Source organism: Lithobates pipiens, unplaced genomic scaffold (genome assembly GCF_037356315.1).
Source record: "Lithobates pipiens isolate NorthernLeopardFrog02 unplaced genomic scaffold, aLitPip1_a1.2 Scaffold_10, whole genome shotgun sequence".
In the NCBI taxonomy this organism is placed as follows: domain Eukaryota; kingdom Metazoa; phylum Chordata; class Amphibia; order Anura; family Ranidae; genus Lithobates; species Lithobates pipiens.
In genome coordinates, this window is record NW_027507686.1 from 53,110,210 (window position 1) to 53,133,284 (window position 23,075).

Sequence of the window (23,075 nt, forward strand, 5' to 3'; positions counted from 1 at the left end):
GGTTTGTTGTGTTAAGTTGAATCTGTTTGTCATTTTCAACCGGTACATTTTTAAAGTGTAGCTCCAGTCAAAAAAACTATCTTTAAGCTTTTTGGAAAACATAGGGAAGGGTTATCACCCCTGTATAATTTGTTTTGTCGTCCATCTTTTTTCATCTCACTTGCTGCTGTCTCCTTGCGTTTGCAAGTAGGAGATGTTTGTAAGTTGGATGTTTGAAAGTAGGGGCCTGCCCTATATTATAGCGGTATGTACTGGGTACAGAGCACGCAGACAGCACGCACTATCTCCTAACACTACTGACTGCAAGCTCTATTATTAACCACTTGTTAGCCCAATGTTTGCATAAAGTGAAAGATGAAGTTATGCTGAGTAAATAGATATCAAACATGTCACTCTTCAAAATTGCACATGCCCGTGGAATGGCGCCAAACGTCGCTACTTAAAAAATCCCCATAGGCGACGCTTTAATTTTTTTTTTACTGGTTACATGTTTTGAGTTGCAGAGGAGGTCTAGGACTAGAATTATTGCTCTCGCTCTAACATTCTCGGCGATACCTCACATGTGTGGCACATGCGAGCACATGGGGACATGGGCGCTTTAATTTTAATTTTATTTTTTTATTGTTCATTTTACTTTATTTATGTTAGTTTGAAATTTTTTTACCCAAAAATATATTTTTGATCACTTTTATTCCTATTACAAGAAATGTAAACATCCCTTGTAATAGGAATATGCGGTGACAGGTCCTCTTTACAGTGAAATCTGGGGGGTCAATATGACCCCACATCTCACCTCTAGGCTGGGAAGCCTGAAATAAAAAATAAAAAAAAGATTCTGGCTTTGATCGCACTGGCGAGTTGGTAGAAGCACCGGAGGGCGGTGAGGGGTGGGGGGCGTCTATGGCTGGGTATTTCAGGGTATCACCGAGTATGGCTGGGTATCTCTGAGTATGGCTGGGTATGGCAATTTATGGCAGGGTATTACAGAGTATTGGCGGGGTATTGGCGGGGTACTACAGAGTAATAGCAGGGTACTGCAGAGTATTGGGGGGTACTACAGAGTAATGGCAGGGTACTGCAGAGTATTGGGGGTACTGCAGAGTAATGGCGGGTACTGCAGAGTAATGGCGGGTACTGCAGAGTATTGGGGGGTACTGCAGAGTAATGGGGGGTACTGCAGAGTAATGGGGGTTACTGCAGAGTAATGGGGGGTACTGCAGAGTAATGGCAGGGTACTGCACTGCAGAGTAATGGCAGGGTACTGCAGAGTAATGGGGGGTACTGCAGAGTAATGGCAGGGTACTGCACTGCAGAGTAATGGCAGGGTACTGCACTGCAGAGTAATGGCGGGGTACTGCAGAGTAATGGCAGGGTACTGCAGAGTATGCACTGGTATTGCAGAGTATTGGCAGGGAATTGAGGGGTTAAATTCGGTGAGCAGCGATGTGGGCACTGCAGATGCAGCCCACATCGCTGCTGACACCGATCTCTTTCCCCTCCGCTGTACCGATCGGTACAGAGAGGGGAGGGAGGAACAGGCGTCATAACATGACGCCGGTTTGTTTCCAAGTGATCACTCCGTCATTTGACGGAGCAATCACGTGGTAAACGGCCGCTATGAGCGGCCGTTTACCGTGATCCGTGATGCGACCCTGCGGTCACGGATGCTCTCGAGTGCGCACACCACGGGGCACGCGAGAGCAGAATTCTGGGAGGCCGTTAATTAACGGCCTCTCAGAGTTAAACAACCGCCCTGAAGCCGTTAATCGGCAATGGGCAGTTGTTAAGTGGTTAAAGCTAGATCACTAGCTATATAGGTGAGGTGAATATAGTGGTGTATACTGCAGTCAGGGCACAGACAACAACCACTACACAGCAGCAAGATAGGAAATCAGCCAAAAACGATTGGTGTGTACTGTGTTGAAGGTACACAGAACACCCACTGCTTCAGATGCTAAGTAACACACTACACGAAGCCGCCTCAAAGGCGGCCTTATATAGTGTGGGGCGTGAACTACACAGCCTGAGCTATGATTGGCCACAGGCAGGATGCCTGTGGCCAATCATGGCTCTCCTCGCTGCTGGCGCTGCGATTGGTCAAGCATGCGGGGTCACAGTGCATGCTTGGCCAATCATGAGCCAGCAATGCACTGCGCCATCGCAGTGCATTGTGGTCCGCGCGCGCGCGTCACTCGAATTTTGACGCGAACGGCCCAAACGTTCGGAATTCGCCGAACGGCCGAACAGCCAATGTTCGAGTCGACCACTTCCCACTGTTCACTGTCCTGTGCAGCTGAGGCTGACAAGAAAAGGACTGGGGAATCTCTGTCCTCAGTTCCTTTCTTTGTCTCAAAGGTGAGACATCAGGGGTCTATTCAGACCCTTGATATTTCACTATAGCCCCCTAACAGGGCTCCTACAAAAAATAAAAAAATAATAAAAAATATTGTCAAAAGTAATAAAAATGTAAAATTGGAAAAAATAATAAAAATTAAAAACTACTGCCACTGTCCACTGCCCTACTGACACAAAACTTTGCTCTATTGAAGCTGCCCACTGCTCTGCTGATATACAAATGTGTGTTTGTGCCCTGGGGTGCACACCCTAATGCAGTAGGCTGCGCACACCAATGCTTCCAGTTATGCGCAAAAACATCTGGAAAAAGATGCCAGCCAATCACACAAGCAAGATATGCAATATATGGGGCTGTTCCATATTCAAATAGTTCACTGAATGCCCTCAGTTGCCATTTTAGGAGAGGGTGCAAATAAAACCCGTAAATACAAATTGTACCTGGATAGGTTCCATAGAGGTTATTGATGAGGGTAGTGTTAGCCCATTTAAAGAAATCTTGATAGCTGCAGACTTTCCCCATTCCATCTGTAAAACTGCCCTCTATGTGCTTATTAAGGTAGTATGAATTTGGATCTCTTTGTCCATATGCCACTAGTAGAAGCATCCACAGGAATCCTATGTAGGCTGAAAAACAAATACAAAAGAAACACAATACAACACAGCCACATACGATTTCAGATTTAGTGGAGTTCCACCCATAAAATGAACTTGTCATTATTCAGCAGCATTAAACCTAATAAACAACATTTGGAAATTTTGTATTTTTTTACTCACGTTTTGATGTCTGTTGCTAAGGGGTGCCTTGGACTCTGCCTCTTCCTCTCCCTGGCGCATGACACTATTTCCCTTGGTGCCCTGCTCGCTAGTGCTCCTGGCAGATACTTGTCATAATTTCCCAGGAGTCAGTGGGCAGCGCCAAGGGCTTAGTTGCCATCACAATGGGGGCAGGCACTTCCGAAGCCGCCACCCATTGTGATGGCAACGTCAGAAGTGTACGGCGCTGCGCCGTACATACTGCGCATGCGCGAGAATGGGCGGTGCATGCTGGTCGCTCAGCTGCACCAGAGCCCGGAAGATAGTGCTTGTGGGCTTCACATGCCCATAAGCACTATGGATACTGCCAGGAAAGAGGAATATAAGATATATTGAAAATGAAATAGGCAATCGTGCGCCGATTAATCCCACAAACGTGAGTGCTATAAATAAGCATTATAAACAAAAGATATGCATCCTAAAATAATTTTTCACAGTTGGAACTCTGCTTTAAAGCTGAAGTTTCATTTGCTTATGACTTGCCTCCTCTCGTTCCTTCCTGCCCTCTCATTACCACACCTATAAAAAATTTTTTTTAATAACAACTTTCTTTTTCGGTAATACCTTATTTTAGACACAGTGATGTCATTGGATCTCTGTGCTTCTCTATGTAATTCAGGCAAGTCATGCCTGGTCGGAGGGGCTGGGAAAGTGCTGTATAAAGCTTCCTGAAATTTTGCCTTAGTACTGCACTCAATACCCCTCAGCCCTGATGCAGGCAATATACAGTATCTCACAAAAGTAAGTACACCCCTCACATTTTTGTAAATATTTTATTATATCTTTTCATGCAACAACACTGAAGAAATGACACTTTGCTACAATGTAAAGTAGTGAGTGTACAGCTTGTATAACAGTGTAAATTTGCTGTCCCCTAAAATTAACTGAACCCACAGCCATTAATGTCTAAACCGCTGGCAACAAAAGTGAGTACACCCCTAAGTGAAAATGTCCAAATTGAGCCCAATGACCCATTTTCCCTCCCCGGTGTCATGTGACTTGTTAGTGTTACATGGTCTCAGGTGTGAATGGGGAGCAGGTGTGTTAGAATTGGTGTTATCGCTCTCACTCTCTCATAATGGTCACTGGAAATTCAACATGGCACCTGAGGCTCAACAACAAACCCCACTGAGTGGATTACATGCTCTTATCCTTATGTATCTCATGAGTTGCCACTTGTGATTTTTAATAAAGTATTTTCCTATATACTGCACTTAGTTGGCGCCCTTTGCCGTTTCCTTTATACACTGCAGAGATTACATCAGTCTCATTGAGGATCTGCCATGGATATCTTTGGACCTGTGGACTTTTTAGAATAATCCTACACTCCCACAGCACATTCACATCTATGATTATGCTGTAGCTTAGCTGTAGCCCTACCTGCGCCATTCTCGATAATTCCATGTAGTAGATTTTTTTTTTGAAGCTTCAGAATTTCATAGAAGTACATATTATCTATCTGCCAATAACTGTAGCTTTTATTATTTTCCTTTTTCATACATGCTCTGGATTTCTGATATATGAAGAAAGCAGTCTGATTTGTTCTGTGCTCAGATCTTACCTAGTATTTCTCTTATTAATGCAAATACTTTTTGCTCTTTGATACAATTATCCTTCATCTTCGAGACATCGCTAGGAGGGGGAGGCTGGTAAATGTTGCTGTCTCTGCGAGATTCCAGCAAAAGGTTTGAATCACCTGTGGATACACAATAAATACAGATACCATTCTGAAAGAAGACACAATTGATAGGTTCAATGATTTCTATTTTTATTCCCTTATTTGCATTATGGCAGGGTTTTCTATGATAATTGGAAATGTCTCCTTCTGCTCCTGACCCATTTGTTACAGTAAGATCCTTCACTACATAGGACCAGGAACACCATTGCCAAAATACAATTTTTTGCCAATTTATCTTTGTGCTGCTACAGTAGTAGACCACAGAGGAATAACTATTCAAAATGTGTTAAAACATTCAATATTTATTTCAATATTTATTTCAGTATCAGTTATTAAAACAGCATTGATGTCAATATGAACATCTAATAAACTATGTCCGTCAGATTATTTGTCCTCCGGTAAGTTGCCCATCACACGTAGCTGTCATACATAACCCTATAGGTCAAAAAATTTATTACTACAAGACATAGGGGGTTATTTACTAAAGGCAAATCCACTTTGCACTACAAGTGCACTGAAAGTGCACTTGGAAGTGCAGTCGCTGTATATCTGAGGGGAAGCTCTGCTGATTTTTTTCATCCAATCATGTGCAAGCTAAAGTGCTGTTTTTTATTTTCCTTGCATATGCCCCTCGGATCCACAGCAACTGCACTTCCAAGTGCACTTTAAGTGCAATTTCAAATGCACTTGCAGTGCAAACTGGTTTTGCCTTTGTAAATAACCCCCTTAAAGCGGAGGTCCACCCTAAAATGGACCTTCCGCTCATCGGATTCCTCCCCCCCTCCGGCGCCACAATTGGCACCTTTCAGGGGGGAGGGGGGTGCAGTTACCTGGATAATCCAGGTAACTGCACCCACTTCCGGGCTAGCTCTCTGCGGAAAGGGGCGTACGTTACGCCCCTTTCCGCAAGCGCCCGCCCCCTTCAGCAAGTGCCCCGCTGCCTGCTGGGAAACACACAGCTCCCAGAGGCAGCGGGGACCGTCCTCATTGCGCAGCGCGGCTCGCGCATGCGCAGTAGGGAACCAGGAAATGAAGCCGAAAGGCTCCATTTCCTGATTCCCATACCCAAGATGGCGGCGGCAGGACCCGACAGACGACCTAGCGATCGGCTTCGGGTGCCGACATCGCGGGCGCGCTGGACAGGTAAGTGTCACTATTTTAAAAGCCAGCAGCTGCAGTATTGGTAGCTGCTGGCTTTTTAAAAAAAAAAAAAACGCGGAGTCCCGGTGGACTCCCGCTTTAATATCCTTTCTAAACACTCTAGACTCTATGGGGGTTATTTACAAAAGGAAAATCCACTTTGCATTGCAAGTGCACTTGGAAGTGCAGTCACTCTAAATCTAAGGGGTAGAACTGAAATGAGTGGAAGCTCTGCTGATTTTATCATCCAATCATGTGCAAGCTAAAATGCTGTTTTTTATTTTCCTTGCATGTCCCCCTCGGATCTACAGCGACTTTACTTGAAAGGGCACTTTCATTGCACTTTCAAGTGCACTTGCAGTGCAAAGTGGATTTTCCTTTCGTAAATAGCCCCCTATGTGTCTCAGGTTGGCATCTCCCTAGGGCTCCAGCACCCGCCCAGGGAGCAGTTATACACGTGTGGCTCATCTACGAGGTGGGTCACTCACATATGGCTGCAATAGATTGTACTGTGATAAACAAACTATGTAATGTAATGAAATTACATACACATTCAAATATAATTATAAATGGCATTGTTTTCCTTCATAGGTGAGTAATGTGTGGTCTTCATAGGCCCTGATGAAGCAGTGGCGAACCGCGTCGGTATGCGAGGACCTACCCATCAGCGCTCGTCTTTTTGCTACTGAATTCTATGCAGGAAACTGCAATATGTGTTTTGTTTTTTTTGTTTTTTTTATTAGATGTTCATGTTGACATCAATGCTGTTTTAATAATTGATACAGAAATAAATATCGAATGTTTTAACAAATTTTAAATAATTACTCCTCTTTTGGGCTTGCACAATCCAATCTTTTTCCATTTTTTTTACTGTATACATTATGGATGATGGCCATGAATGTCACTATAATTGTTTCATTAGACAACAGAGATATAAGTACACTTGTTACTGCCCTTCTGAAAATACTGGTTACCTGGCTACTGTATGATCCGAATCACTGCCCTGCAACAAGTATGCAAATATGTAGAGTCTGATTACATTTCTAGATTTGTAACTCTGAAGTATTGAAGCTACAGGCATGAATGACAGCCACATAACCAGCAATTTTTAGAGAAGTCAGCAATGCCCTTTTCAGGTTTTCTAAATGATAGGTTTGCTTCAACACGGATGAATTGCTAAAAAAAAAAAAAAAAAAAGAAGAATGAAATGAAAACAGGATTGAAGAGCTCTTTTAATACACAGGCATAGGGATCTATGTATAAAAAGTTTGCTGAACAAATGTAACACGTTAACAAGACTTGACATAGCCTGCGTTATATAACTTTCTCATATGATTGACGCTCCATCTAGTGGTCAAAATTGCTTTTTTTTTCCTGCTTAGAGATATTTAAAATGAATACAGCATTATTGCTACTAGATGACAATTCAATCATAAGAGATATTTAATATAAAAAATGTGAAGTTTCATTGGCGCTGTCCGAATGTGTGTCACATTCATTCAAGAAACCTTTTTCTACATAGACCCTATAATGTTTAATTTTATACTTCAGTACTTGGTTTGAACAAAGATGTAGTTTAACCACTTACAGACCGGACCATTTTGCTGGTCAAAGACCAGACCACTTTTTGCGATTCGGCACTGCGTCGCTTTAACTGATAATTGCGCGGTCGTGCGACGTGGCTCCCAAACAAAATTGACGTCCTTTTTTTCCCACAAATAGAGCTTTCTTTTGGTGGTATTTGATCACCCCTGCGGTTTTTATTTTTTGCGCTATAAACAATAATAAATATCCCCCAAAAATATATAAAAAAAAACATTTTTTTCCCTCAGTTTAGGCCGATACGTATTCTTCTACATATTTTTGGTAAAAAAATCGCAATAAGCGATTATTGATTGGTTTGCGCAAAAGTTATAGCGTTTACAAAATAGGGATTGTTTTATAGCATTTTTATTAATAATTTTTTATTATTTTTTTTTTTACTAGTAATGGCGGTGATCAGCGATTTTTATTGTGACTGTGACATTGTGGGGGACCCATCGGACATTTTTGGGACCATTGTCATTTATACAGTAATCACTGCTATATAAATGCAGTGATTCCTGTGTAAATGACACTGGCAGTGAAGGGGTTAACCAGTGGGTGGCAGTGTAGGGGTTAAGTGTTCCTAGGGGTGTGTTACTAACTGTGGGGGGGTTGGGCTTTCATTTAGTGAACACTGATCTCTGCTCCAATCACATGGAGCAGAGATCAGCGTCACTAGTTGCTAGGCAGAATGGAGAAATGCTGTTTACACAGCATTTCCTCCATTCAGGCGTCCCGTGAGACGATCGCCGGGATGCCCGCGGCGATCGAGTCCGCGGGTCCCCTGACCGGCGCGGGAGCGCGCCGCTGGCGCCGCGCTCCCGATGGCAGGGCGGCATTGAATATTGGACGTATCTGTACGCCAATATGCCTGCCCGTGCCATTCTGTCGACGTACATCGTCGTGCGCTGGTCGGGAACCGGTTAAAGTCCAACGTCCAATCGGATCCGCCTGCTCAGCGTGGGATCTCTCCACTCATCCCCGCTGAGCAGGCAGATAACAGGTCCGTGTCCACTCTGCATAGCAGAGACAGCCCATTGTTCTCTAATGCCGCATACACTCAATCGGGCTATCTGGCGGAAGACCTGCCAGACTTTTCAGCAGAGGTCCGCCGGACTTTCCAAACGAGCGGACCTGCCCACACACGACCGTACTTTTCCGCTGGACTAGGTCTGGCGGAAATACCCGCCGGACTTTTGAAATGAACGGACTTGCCCAGACACGGAGAAAGGTCTGTTCATTTTGAACGTGACTCCAGGTAGACGGGAATAGCGAAGGAAGTGAATGTTGCCGCCTCCATCGGAGAGATTGACACCTCGCTAACCCCGTCACCTGGTATGGATTTAAAGGGGAAGCCCTACGCCGAAAAAACGACATGGGGTCCCCCCAAAGTCCATAGCAGACCCTTATCCGAGCACGCAGGTCGGACGGTCAGGAAAGGGGGTGGGGGCGAGCGAGCGCCCCCCTCCTGAGCCATACCAGGCCGCGTGCCCTCAACATGGGGGGGTGCTTTGGGGAAAGGGGGGCCCTGCGGCCCCCCCACCTCAAAGCACCTTGTCCCCATGTTGTTGAGGACAAGGGCCTCTTCCCGACAACCTTGGCCGTTGGTTGTCGGGGTCTGCAAGCGGGGGGCTTATCAAAATCCAGGAGCCCCCTTTAATAAGGGGGCCCCCAGATTCCGGCCCACTACCCTATGTGAATGAATATGGGGTACATTGTACCCCTACCCATTCACCTGGTGAAAAAAAAGTGTACAGAAAAAAAAAAAAACACAGTTTTTTTTAAAATACTTTATTAGACAGCTCCGGTGGTCTTATTTTCTTCTGTCTTCGGGGGTCTTCTCGCCGGCCTCCTCCACTATCTTCTGTTCTTTTGCTAGCTCTTTTACTAGTGGTAGCACCTCAGCTTTCTCCTTCGTCGTCTTCTTCCGACTTCGGGGGTCTTGTCCCGCTCTTCGGTTCTTCTTGCCGGGCCTCCACTTTCTTCTTCCAGCTCTTTTACTAGCGTTGGCCCGGTCTTCTGTCGGCGCCGGCGCCTTCTGCTTCTTCTTCTTCACACGGGCGGATTGTCTGGCAGACTCTGATCCGCCGGACCAAGTCTGTCAGATAATTAGATCGTGTGTACGCGGCATAAGAGGCAGTCAGATGGAAATGGACTGCCTGTCCATTTCCATCCGATTGTCATCCAATCCGATTCATCGGATGGATGGGGAACGATCCCTATCCGTCAGTTTTTAGTGGATCAGATGCTGGCAGGTGACATCGGACACTTGTCTTCTAACATTCGCCACCCCATAGAGAACAATAGGTGGTCCGATCGGGTCCACCTGAAAAATGGACAGGCAGACCCGATCGGTCAGCTGGTGTGAAAGGGGTCTTATGCCGCGTACAGACAATTGGACATTCCACCACCAACAACAAAATCCTCGAACATTTCTTGTCAGAAATTCCGATCGTGTGTACGTGGCATTAGTTAGCAAGAAGCTTTTATTTACCTGATCCTCTGCCCCCCTGAAAGACAATGCTCCCTATGCTCTAGCAGTGGACTATCCATTGCTGTGCTAACGTCCGATGCAATGTTATGGTCTCAGAGCATGTGGGAGAAGAGGCTGCGGAGACCTTGTCTAGCAATGTGGAGGAGACTCCAGAAACAGAGGAAAGCATAACTAAAACTGCTTTACTAAATCCCCTAGACAGAAACTAGCATTTAACTATTGTAGTGCAGGTACAAGGGAGAAATTTTAGGTTTCCTGCAGCTCATCCTTTAAGAATTTGTTAAATGTATTTTGTTTTCCTGCATTTGAAGGACTTTTTAAAAGCAGAATAGCAGGTTTCTATTTACATTAATTGTGTAGTATGGATGACAGTTCTGAGGCTGCTTTATACCTGCTGAAGGTCTGTTCACAAAACAATAGGAACAGGGCAACTTTGTGTTGCGACTTGCTTGCAACTTGATGCAACGTCAGTGCAACTTTCATGCGATTGATGTTTTGCAACTTTGACAAATCATAACAATACAGAGTGTGATACATACTATTGGACTTACAAAACCCTCTGAAGTCGCAAAGATAATACAAGGAACCTACTTGCAACTTTTGTGATTTTTAACATTGCAGTCAATGGCATTCATATTGCAAGTAAGATGCAGAAAAGCAGTACAGGAACAATTTTTATTGCAATGAATGTGTTTTGACTTGTCGTGTGACTTTTTGTGTCACATGTCGCAGCAAGTCACATGAGAAAACGCAGCAGTATGAATGGAGGCTTAGCCCCTGTACCCAAAAGCATATGTTTGAGTAAAGTTGCATTCAAACGCAAAACACACCATTCATAAAGAAATGTTATCTTTAGGAGCCCGAGACATTTGAGACTAAAACCTAGCACACACTAGTAGTATTAATTGTTCTGAATGAAAAAAAAGAAAAAAAATTGTGACGGCCTCCTCACCAGAACACACTGGTCAGCACTCTCAGCCATTGAGACAGATGTGCAGAATAGAATTACAGCACCATAAAAATGATATACTCTGTTTTCTTACACGTGCATTACTAATTCACGAACTCCAGTTCATGGCTAAAACAAGCAAACATTTAATGCCATCTCCACGGAAGGAAAGATTATCTCCGAATGTTTCCATTTACTGTATTTCCCTAGAGAACCATTAACTCAAACATATGCAGTGTGACCTTTGAATCTAAACCTTACTAATACTTCTTGGTTATATGGACACTTTGAATTATTTTATGGCTAAAAACGATTGCATAAGTCATTATCATAGCTCACATGTCTTAGTGGAGTGTTTTTAGATTTTTGGGATCTGCCTTAAAAAAACAATATGATTTGTTATACAGCTACGATATCTTCCCATTTCCCATATATAAAAGAATAACTAATCCAACACGTTGTATGAATTTCATGTTTTGGATTATCAAATGGCCTTGAAGGACACAGGATCCAGTCTTGGCAGGATTTGTGGGCACCCAAGTTATGGCACTTTCTTAAGTAAACTCCATTTCATGTTCTGCACTGGGCTAAGAGATTGTGCTCCTAAATAAAAGGGGTTGTGGGGGTTAAAAAGAACCCTCCTTACAAAACCCAAAAGGCTGTGTGAACTTAACAAAAATGTGGACCTGTTGGCCAGCAGGATGGAACTTTAGTGTGTGATGTAACCCTAGATGTGATATTTATGTCATTGTTGTGTAGAACAAACATTGCCAAGCAAGCAATGGACATTTTATTGTGGAGTTCATTCTGTGTTCCGATCCTCAAAGTGTAGTGAAATGGTCATAGACACAGATAACCGCTCCAACCTCCCAGATCCACAATAAAGTTCTCTCCCCAATGGAACTCACAGGTGCTGGCTCTGCTCAAGATTGAGGAGGAAAAGAATTCCTGGATGGCCGCACATCAAAAAAGGCATCTTTATTGGCAAACAATTAAAATCCAAGTACAGTCACCTCATAAAAATAGGGAAAAAAGGGCAAATAGCTAATGCGTTTCACACCCCATCATGGCGCATATTCATAGCTCATGCTATGAATAAGCGCCATGAAGGGGCGTGACACACGTTAGCTATTTGCCCTGTTTTCCCTATTTTTATGAGGTGACGGTACTTGGATTTTAATCGTTTGCCAATAAAGATGCCTTTTTTGATGTGCGGCCATCCAGGAATTCTTTTTCTCCTCTGTACTGAAATGGTGTTCTTGGGCTATTGAGGCCAGTTCACACTGGTGCATTGTGGTAACCCACTCAAAAAAGAGCATTTGTAATGTATGTTAGCACGGTGCATTGCAGTACCATTCCAATATAGTAACAGAACATGCCGCAGGACATAAGCTTTATGCTGCACCATAATGCCGTGTACACACAAGCGTTTTTTCCATTAGAATAAACTCTGAAGGTTTCCGACGGAATTCCAGAGGAATTCTGTCAAGCTGTCTTGCATACACACGGCCACACCAAAGTCTACTTGCTTCAGAGCATGCGTAGTTTTTGGTATGTTGGAACAGCACACAGACGAGCGTTTTTTCCGATAGGAATTGGTTCCGTTGGAAAAATGTAGAACATGTTCTATTTCTAGGTCCGTCAGAATTTTTGACGTAAAAAGTCAGATGGGGCATACACACGATCGGAATATACGATGAAAAGCTCCCGTCTGACTTTTTCTGTCGGAAATTCTGCTCATGTGTACGCGGCATAACAGTGTTAATTTCACCTATGAAAATATTTTTGTCATAGTTTTCGTCAGCTGCATGTTTTCAGTGATGGAAACGAAATGAAGTGAATTGACGAATACTATGACGTAAATCAATTCCTTTTTTCATTTAGTCTACTAAAATCTCCAGTACATTTTGGTCGACTGAAATCAAATAGGTTTAGTTAAATTGCAATGCATTATTTAATTCTCTAGAATTTTCAAACTCATATGTACTTCTGGTGTAAAAATCTTATAACACATTATTATTTATGCTATTAAAGTGTTTGTTAACCTAAAAAAAAGATCATGTTCCTTTAAAGCATGTTATACAGCACAGTGCTTGTGCTGTGTCATTTGGCCCCCTGTAACACCTGAAATACCTGTCTGATCCTGCCAGTTTCTGCCCTCCCCTATATAAATTGACCACGGTGCATCATGGCTACTGAGCCCTGACACAGTGGACAGTTTAAAAGCCTCCATCATCCGCTTCTTCTTCTGTGCTCTCCTCCATCTCCCCCACCTGTCAGCTCTGTGTTAGTGCCGCCCCCCTCTGCTTCTGCTGCTCAAATTACTGTACATGATGTTTCACACCATCCTCTCTATTTAATTATGTGTCTGTGCCTTAAAAAAATAATGCAGTATATACCTGTTTACAGAGCACCAATCGGCACTCACATGACTTGCCACCTCTCTCCTCCACCCCTCCTGACTAACCTCAGCTGGGGGATCCTGGGCTGCCCCCTGCAGTTGTCAGGCCGAATGGGTCATGTGAGTGCCTATCGGCACTCTGTTAACAGGTATATACTGCATTATTTTTATAAGGCACAGACACAGGGGCACTACATAAATAAACAGAGAGGATACTGTAACTTTCCATTCATGGGTTAACAACCACTTTAACCACTTTCAGACCGGACCAATTTGCTGGTCAAAGACCAGCCCACTTTTTGCGATTCGGCACTGCGTCGCTTTAACTGACAATTGCGCGGTCGTGCGACGTGGCTCCCAAACAAAATTGACGTCCTTTTTTTCCCACAAATAGAGCTTTCTTTTGGTGGTATTTGATCACCCCTGCAGTTTTTATTTTTTGCGCTATAAACAAAAATAGAGCGACAATTTTGAAAAAAATGCATTATTTTTTACTTTTTGTTATAATAAATATCCCCCAAAAATATATAAAAAAAATTTTTTTCCCTCAGTTTAGGCCGATACGTATTCTTCTACATATTTTTGGTAAAAAAAATCGCAATAAGCGATTATTGATTGGTTTGGGCAAAAGTTATAGCGTTTACAAAATAGGGATAGTTTTATAGCATTTTTATTAATAATTTTTTATTATTTTTTTTTTTTACTAGTAATTTTTATTGTGACTGCGACATTGTGGGGGACCCATCGGACATTTTTGACACATGTTTGGGACCATTGTCATTTATACAGTAATCACTGCTATATAAATGCAGTGATTCCTGTGTAAATGACACTGGCAGTGAAAGGGTTAACCAGTGGGTGGCAGTGTAGGGGTTAAGTGTTCCTAGGGGTGTGTTACTAACTGTGGGGGGGTTGGGCTTTCATTTAGTGAACACTGATCTCTGCTCCAATCACATGGAGCAGAGATCAGCGTCACTAGTTGCTAGGCAGAATGGAGAAATGTTGTTTACACAGCATTTCCTCCATTCGGCCGCTCCGTGACACGATCGTGGGGATGCCCGCGGCAATCGAGTCCGCGGGTCCCGCGACCGGACTCACGGGGGTCCCGACCAGCGCGGGAGTGTGCCGCCGGCGGCGCGCTCCCGATGGCAGGGCGGCAAATTTAAAGGGACGTACATGTACGCCCATTTGCCTGCCCGTGCCATTCTGTCGACGTACATCGTCGTGCGCTGGTCGGCAAGTGGTTAAAGAGGAAGTAAACCCTGCTGGGTTTACTTCCTCTTTGTCTCTCTGCAAAGGTAAAGCATAATGGACTACTATGCATCTCATAGCAGCCCATTATGTGTTACTTACCTGACACAGGAGCCAGCGATGACACCGCTGTCCCCTCTTCCACGGAGCGTCCATCTTCTTTCAGGGTATCATGGCCCTGGCGCTGGGATGGGATGGAGCCACGATGACGTCACTCCCGCACATGCGCACGGAGCCGCCACTAACGGCATATTGCCATTAGTAGCGGCATGCTCAGTGCGCCTGTGTGCCACTGTCTATAGAGGATGGGCCATAGACAGCGGTCTTTTTGCAAATATCTCCTAAACCATGTAGGTTTAGGCAATATTTCTTGGACCTACAGGTAAGCCTTAATCTAGGCTTACCTGTAGGTCAAAGTGGTCTGTAAGGCCGCGTACACACGGGCGGACTGTTCGCCCAACTTTGTCCGCTGAACAGTGTTTGGGCGGACAGTCCGCTCGTGTGTGGGCTTTCAGCGGACAGTTTCAGCGGACAGTTGGACGGACAAGGTTTTTCGGAATTTCCGAAAAACTGTCCGCTGAAACCTTGTTTGAGCGAACAGTCCGCCCGTGTGTAGGCTTGTTCGTCAAACAAAGTTGCGCGCATGCTCAGAAAGGATTTTCACGCCGAAAGCTATAATGCAGTGTATAGGACGTCGTATTTTTCGTCCCGTCGTACGTGCCGTTCACGTCATCGCGCACGGTTTCAGCAAACTGTTCGTCCGTCGTGTGTGGCCATGTCCGTCCATGCTAAGTTTGAGCGGACTGTTTGCCGAAACTGTTGGACGGACAAAGTTGGGCGAACAGTCCGCGCGTGTGTACGCGGCCTAAGAGTTTACAACCAAGGTTTGAACATGCACTACAGACACAGATTTAGAGGTTGTCATATATAATGTCTTGATATATAAAACCAAGTTTCATAAACAAACAAAAATATTGCTTTTTGGCAAACAGAAATGCATCTTTACTATATAAATAAAACGCCCAAAAAATGTAAACTCTGTGTGGGGGTGGAGAAATAAATGGGAGGGAGCGCACAGGGAAGGATGCATTATACTTTGGGGATGGGGAGGTGACCTGCAAGTGGGGATGGGGAAGTAAATGGGAGAGAGGGTGTGCACAGGGCAGAGAACTGGCCTGGGGAGGCTGTTATGTTACATAGTGCTAAGCACTGCTACCTTGCTGGGAGGGGAAACACCGCATCACATCAAGACAGAAACAAATCCAATGGTGGAGTTCCTCTTCTGTGGTTTGCAGGGCATTGTTCTGGAACTCCCAGGCCACAGGAAGACAGAGGGAGACTGCGGCTATCAGTCAGTACAGCTTGCCGATAGAGTCAGGGGGCTGGGGCTTTAACAGACAGGCAGAGCTCAGAGGAAAGCGTTGTTCAGGTGGGTACTTAAGTGAATATTTTAATAGACTTAAATGTACTGCAGATTTTAGTAGACTACAATACGACTAAAACTAAAATGGCATTTTAGTCAAAATACTATGACTAAAACTAGATTGAAATTTGACGTCACAAGTAACAGGGCACCATACCACAATGTAAATGATTGTGGTAGTTGAAAAAATTGTCTTGCGCCATTTTATGTGTGATGTGGCCATGAAAAGTAAAAGAGCTTCTTAATGCATCACTTGTTGATAACATTTTTAAGGCAGTTAGGGCAATGCACCGCTGTGAACTGGTTTTTATGCTGAGGTTCTTGCCTGTTACCCTTCCCATCTAATACAACTCCTTCATACAGGATAAAGGAACTGATGTTATTATCCCACAACTAACTGCAACTTTTGGAACAGTTTTCAGTAGATGTGACCAGCTATACAGTTACTCATGACCCATTACTCACAGTTACTTATGACCCATGACCACTTACAAATAACTGCATAATACAAAAGCACTTTTTGTATTTCACCAAGGGTCCCAGCAACTCATGTAGCAAATCACAATGCATAATATTTGTGGCAACTCCACAATGAAATACATTGCCAGGTAAGTCCAGGGCCTCTCTCCATTGGGTATGGGTTGTAGGAGGCCCACTGGAAGGTGTCGTGAAGTCTTACTCTGAGCACACACGGGACAGGCAGCTACGAAGGCAGTAACATCAGCCCATAGACTAGGCCACCAGAATTGTTGGGAAATGGCCCAAATTAGTTGATTCTTCCCAGGATGGCCAGCTGCCTTGGGAGAATGGTAAGTCTGGAGCACAGCAGTACGTAGACTCTCTGGGACAAAGCAGCAGTCTCAAGGTTTCTCAGGAGGAGCATGGACCTGAGCAGCAAGGATTTTGTCACCCAAAGGAGAAGTAAGACTGGTGCGAACCGTAGCCAAGATACGATCAGGAGGAATCATAGGAACCGGAACCGACTCCGACTTGGAAGTGGAGGAAAATTATCGTGACAAGGCATCAGCCCTTACATTCTTAGTACCGGGTAAGAATGAGACAATGTAATTAAAGCTCGACAAGAAAAGAGCCCATCGCTCCCTTCTGCGAGAGAGTCGCTTAGCCTCAGACAAGAATGTAAGATTCTTATGGTCAGTAAGAATAAGAACAGACACAGTGGTACCTTCAAGGAGATGTCTCCATTCTTTCAGGGCTAAAATGATCGCCAACAGCTCTCTGTCACCAATCTCATAATTGCACTCAGCAGGTGACAATTTCTTGGAAAAGTAGCCACACGGATGCATAGCGCTCTCAGAGTTAGAACATTGAGACAGAAGGGCGCCGGCTCCAGTCTCAGAAGCATCAACTTCTAGGATAAAAGGCAATGTAGGATCAGGATGTGCCAACACAGGAGCAGAAACAAAGGCAGCCTTGAGAGTCTCAAAGGCCTTAATGGACTCCGGAGACCAACTCTGTGGGTTACCGTCCTTTCTGGTCATATCAGTCAGGTGCTTGACCAGAGACAAGAAGTTAGGAATAAACTTCCGATAGTAGTTGGCAAAACCCAGGAAACGCTGCAGAGAACGTAAACCCATGGGTCGAGGCCACTGTAGGACTGCCGAAAGTTTCTCTGGGTCCATCGAAAAACCAGCAGTGGAAATGACATAGCCCAGGAATGTAACCTGTTCACGATGGAACTTGCACTTCTCCAGTTTACAATAGAGATTGTTCTCTCTTAGTTTCTGAAGCACACGAAAGACATCTGTGTGGTGGCTCTCCAGGGACTTGGAAAATATCAGAATATCATCGAGATAAACCACCACACAACTGCAACAAATCTCGGAGGACATCGTTAATAAATACCTGGAAAACTGACGGGGCGTTACAAAGGCCAAAAGGCATTACCAGGTATTCATAATGGCCTGTTCTGGTATTAAACGCAGTTTTCCACTCGTCGCCCTCCCTAATGCACACGAGATTGTATGCCTCTCTCAAGTCAAGCTTTGTGAAAACCGTTGCTCCCTTGAGGCGGTCAAATAACTCTGTAATCATTGGAATCGGGTAGGCATTCTTAATCATGACACGATTAATAATAATAATCTATACAAGGTCTCAGTTCACCTCTCTTCTTCTTCACAAAGAAGAAACCAGCACCAGCAGGAGACGAGGATTTGCGGATGAAACCTTGGGAAAGTGCGTCAGCAACATACTCCTCTATGGCCTTATCCTCCAAGACCGACAAAGGGTAAACCCGAGAAGGTATGGCACCAGGTTGAAGGTCAATTGCGCAATCATAAGACTGGTGTGGAGGCAAACTACCGGCTTGACCTTTATCAAAGACATCACTAAAATCGCGGTACTCCTCTGGCAGAGAGGGGGGTGAAGAGGTGCACAGGACCTTGGATACCTTCAGGAAACATGTCTCACTGCATTGTGGTGACCAGGAGAGAACCTCAGCACGGAGCCAATCAAAAGAGGGGTTGTGCCTCTGTAACCAAGGATAACCAATATCCAGCATAAACCTGGGTGAGGAAATAATTGGAATTGGAATTGGATTATCTCATGGTGAAGAGCCATGGACAATGGAACCGTCTCATGAGTCACATGGGCAGGCTGTAAAGGTCTCCCATCAAGAGTGGAGTGTCATGCAGCTGCAGCGGAATCGAGTGCTGCGAAACAAATGCAGCATCAATGAACAGGCCTGCAGCCCCAGAGGCGATTAGAGCCTGTATCTCGATGGATGACTCAGCCCAAGAAAGGGTGACCAAAACCAGGGGCTTATCCTTCTGGATAACTGGGGACAAATCAAAGCCACCTAAGGTCTGTCCATGACAGGACCTCAAGGTTCGGGCATTCCTTGGACGGGTAGGACAGGACTTCAAAAAGTGACCTGCCTGGCCACAATAAGGGCACAATTTCTCCCTCCTCCTAAAGGCTCTCTCATCCGCAGAGAGACACGTGAAGCCCAAGTTCATGGGTTCATCTTCACTGACCGACTCGGTACCAGGAGGCATGGGAGGTGAGGGAGGCATGGGTGGGACTACAAAGCTCGGAGGCAAACGTACAGGAGGCTTCCGCATGCGCTCCTTAAGAGAAAGTCTTTCTCTGAGTCTGAAGTCAATGAGGATGGCAAACGAGATCAAGCTCTCCAGCTCAGTAGGTATATCTTGGGCTGCTATCTCATCCTTGATGGAATCCGAGAGACCATGAGAAAAAGCAGCCACGAGGGCCTCATTGTTCCAAACAACCTCTGCTGCCAGAGTACGAAATTCAATGGCGTAATCGGCAACCGTTCTCGTACTCTGTTTGATGGACATGAGGCACTGGGCAGCAGAAGTGGAGCATGCGGGAACGTCAAATACCCTTTTAAAGGAGGCCACAAACTGAGGGTAACTCAAGACAACAGGTTTTTGTGTCTCCCATAGAGGGTTAACCCAGGCTAAGGCTCTCTCAGAAAGCAAAGATATCACGAAACCTACTTTGCTTCTGTCCGTTGGAAACGCCTGGGGCAGCATCTCGAAGTATATCTCAAACTGATTGAGAAACCCTCTGCATTGAACTGGATCGCCCCCAAATCGCTGGGGAAGCGGAGCGGAACCAGACATACCTCTTATCGAGGTAATACTCAAGGCGGGTACCTGCACAGAGACTGGCGCAGCAGCAGGGATGGCTTGCAACTTTGTTGTATGGGAGCAGCCACCGTGGAGGATTCCAGGTGAGCCGTGCGACTCAGGAACATTTGTAACGCCATGGCAAACTGATCCATGCAGTGATCTTGCTCATCCAATCTGTAAAAAATATTACCAACAAGTGGATTGACTGTATCTTCTGAATTCATGGCCTTCACCTACTGGCCGAAACCATGAATCAGACCGAGACATGAGTACAATTAAATCACACTTGTTTATTAAATAAAAATAAAAAGGTAAATAGAAAAAGCGTAGTCAAAGCATAGCCAGAGTCCAATAACCAGATCGGTAACCAGCCAGGCCAGAAGTCAGGGATCCAAGTAGAGCAAAAGCAAGCAGGATAAGGAGTCAGAAGGGATGTCAACAAGCCAGTATTTTAACCGTAGGAGATGGTTTCTGGTGATGTGACCAAGGCGAAGGCAGAGGTGAAGTGAGATGGACAGCTTTAAGTAGGCAGGGCAGACGAGCATGATCAGGAACAGCTGGTAACTGTGGAGAGAGATGAGAGCTGGCAATTAGTCAACAGCTGAGCAGCCAACCCAGAGAAGGAAGTGCTAAGGCAGCCCTGACAGAGAGGAGCTGCAATTTGGTAGATATTCCAGGCAAGCCCCAAGCAATCCTAAAGCAGAGATGAATAATGCACAGGTGCCATTCCGCCAGTGGCGGCTGGTGAAGTTTTAGGATGGGGGGGAGCAAGACCCCGCCCCTCCATGTTTGGTCCTCCCACTTCTCATAAGCCACACCCCTTATAAAATCCACCCACTCCGTCCCCTGTATTCCACTTGCTTCCACTCAGTGTCAGGAGTATACACCTACTGTGCCCATAATGAGGGGTTCCCATCATGCCTGTGCTGAGTTCCCAGGTCTGTACACCTGCTATGTCCATAATGAGGGGTTCCCACCATCCCTGTGATGAGTTTGTGGCTGGCTTTTATACTGGCAATAGACTTAAGAGAACAAGTGTACAGGGTACATTATGTAGGTTCAACCTGATCACCACATTTTTCAAGCTGTTCTGTATGTATGTTTATTCAATATTGCCATGTGAAAAACACAGCCAGAAATTTTGAGTTTATCTTGGAAAAACAATAGCTATCAGTTGTTATTTTAGGGTATTTCCCTTTAGATTGCAAACTTGAAAGGAAGTATAGACTAGGGGTCTCTAAACTATGGCATGAGAACCACATCCGACCCACTGCAAGATTTTACCCGGTCTGCATCATATACCAGGCTGCACATTATGCACCGGGCTCTGCACATCAAATACCAGGCTGCACATTATACACCGGGCTCTGCACATCATATACCAGGCTGCATATTATACACAGGGCTCGGCACATCATATACCTGGCTGTACATTATACACTGGGCTCTGCACATCATTTACCAGGCTACACATTATACCCCGGGCTCTGTACATCATATACCAGGCTGTACATTATACACAGGGCTCTGCACATCATATACCAGGCTGCACATTATACACTGGGCTCTGCACATCATATAACAAGCTGCACATTATACACAGGGCTCTGTACATCATATACCAGGCTGCACATTATACACTGGGCTCTGCACATCATATACCAAGCTACACATTATACACTGGGCTCTGTATATCATACACCAAGCTGCACATTATACACCGGGCTCTGCACATCATATACTGAGTTGCACATTATACACAGGGCTCTGCACATCATATACCAGGCTGCACATTATACACCTAGCTCTGCACATCATATACCGAGCTGCACATTATACACAGGGCTCTGCACATCATATACCAGGCTGCACATTATACACAGGGCTCTGCATATCATATACCAGGCTGCACATTATACAAAGGGCTCTGCATATCATATACCAGGCTGCACATTATACACTGGGCTCTGCACATCATATACCAGGCTGCACATTATACACCAGGCTCTGTACATCATATACCAGGCTGCACATTATACATAGGGCTCTGCACATCATATACCAGGCTGCACATTATACACAGGGCTCTACTAAAGCAGATGAATCATGCCTATCTTGTGTATAACCACATCAGGCACATTTTCTGCAACATGTAAATCGCACATATGTGCATTTTGCAACCTGTAAATCACACATATGTGCATTTGGCAACCTGCAAATGACACATATCCACATTCTGCAACCTGTACATCACACATATCTGCATTCTGCAAACTGTAAATCACACATATCTGTATTCTGCAACCTGCAAATTGTACATATCTGCATTCTGCAACCTGTAAATTGCACATATCTGCATTCTGCAACCTGTACATTGCACATATCTGCATTCTGCAACCTGTAAAATGCACATATCTGCATTCTGCAACCTGCAAATTGCACATATCTGCATTCTGCAACCTGTACATCACACATATCTGCATGTTGCAACCTGTAAATTGCACATAACTGCATTCTGCAACCTGTAACCTGTACATCGCACATATCTGCATTCTGCAACCTGTAAATTGCACATAACTGCATTCTGCAACCTGTAAATTGCACATATCTGCCTTCTGCAACCTGTAAATGACACATATCTGCATTCTGCAACCTATACATCACACATATCTGCATTCTACAACCTATAAATCGCACATATCTGCATTCTGTCACCTGTACATCACACATATCTGCATTCTGCCACCTGTACATCACACATATCTGCATTCTGCAACCTGTAAATCGCACATATCTGCATTCTGTAACCTGTAAATTGCACATATCTGACCACAACATTCAATTTTCGATTTAAATAGTGACAATGTGCCTCAGCAATATGCATGAGCACAGAAGGTGATCATTTCCTTTAGGAAAGCATGTGACAGAGAGATTTAGAAGCAGGAGATTGTGAAACATTCAACAAAATATAGGACTATCCTGGTTTTATTAAATAAGGTTTAAAGCATAGTTAATGTAAATATAAAAAACACCAATGCACATTACATTTCAAGCAATGAATATCAACTAGACAGACTACATTCCCCCCAAAAAGGATAGATGTAAATCGTTGCAAGCTTATCACAACGTGTTGGATCTCCATTGTGGGGCTGTAATGTCTCTGTTGGGGTCTATAGGTTTACATGATGGTACTTTCCCGAGAATGTGGGTTTCTGTTTCTACCATGAAGCAGATGTTAGGCATATATGAGAAGATTGTGCCACCTACTACCTTCATGTGCAACACCTACACTTGGCTGTTTTTATTATTATTTTTGACAGTCACAATTTTAGGAATGGCAGGCAGCCTGTGCGCAAAAGATTGTATGCTTAAT

The 23,075-nt window shown here is 44.5% G+C and overlaps 1 protein-coding gene and 1 long non-coding RNA gene across 2 annotated transcripts in view; one reads left to right on the forward strand and one right to left on the reverse strand.

Moving 5' to 3' along the window:
* LOC143930570 (polycystin-1-like protein 2) overlaps positions 1–23,075 on the reverse strand; it is a 189,505-nt gene that overhangs the window by 48,206 nt on the left and 118,224 nt on the right. Inside the window, exons 34-35 of the mRNA XM_077455002.1 lie at positions 4,730–4,864; positions 2,794–2,979 (exon numbers count right to left, since the gene is read on the reverse strand). Of these exons, the coding sequence (XP_077311128.1) occupies positions 2,794–2,979; positions 4,730–4,864 (321 nt within the window). The remainder of the gene's footprint in view (positions 1–2,793; positions 2,980–4,729; positions 4,865–23,075) is intronic.
* Positions 1–23,075, forward strand: part of LOC143930573 (uncharacterized) — a 56,989-nt gene that overhangs the window by 11,660 nt on the left and 22,254 nt on the right. The gene's annotated exons all lie outside the window — the stretch shown is intronic.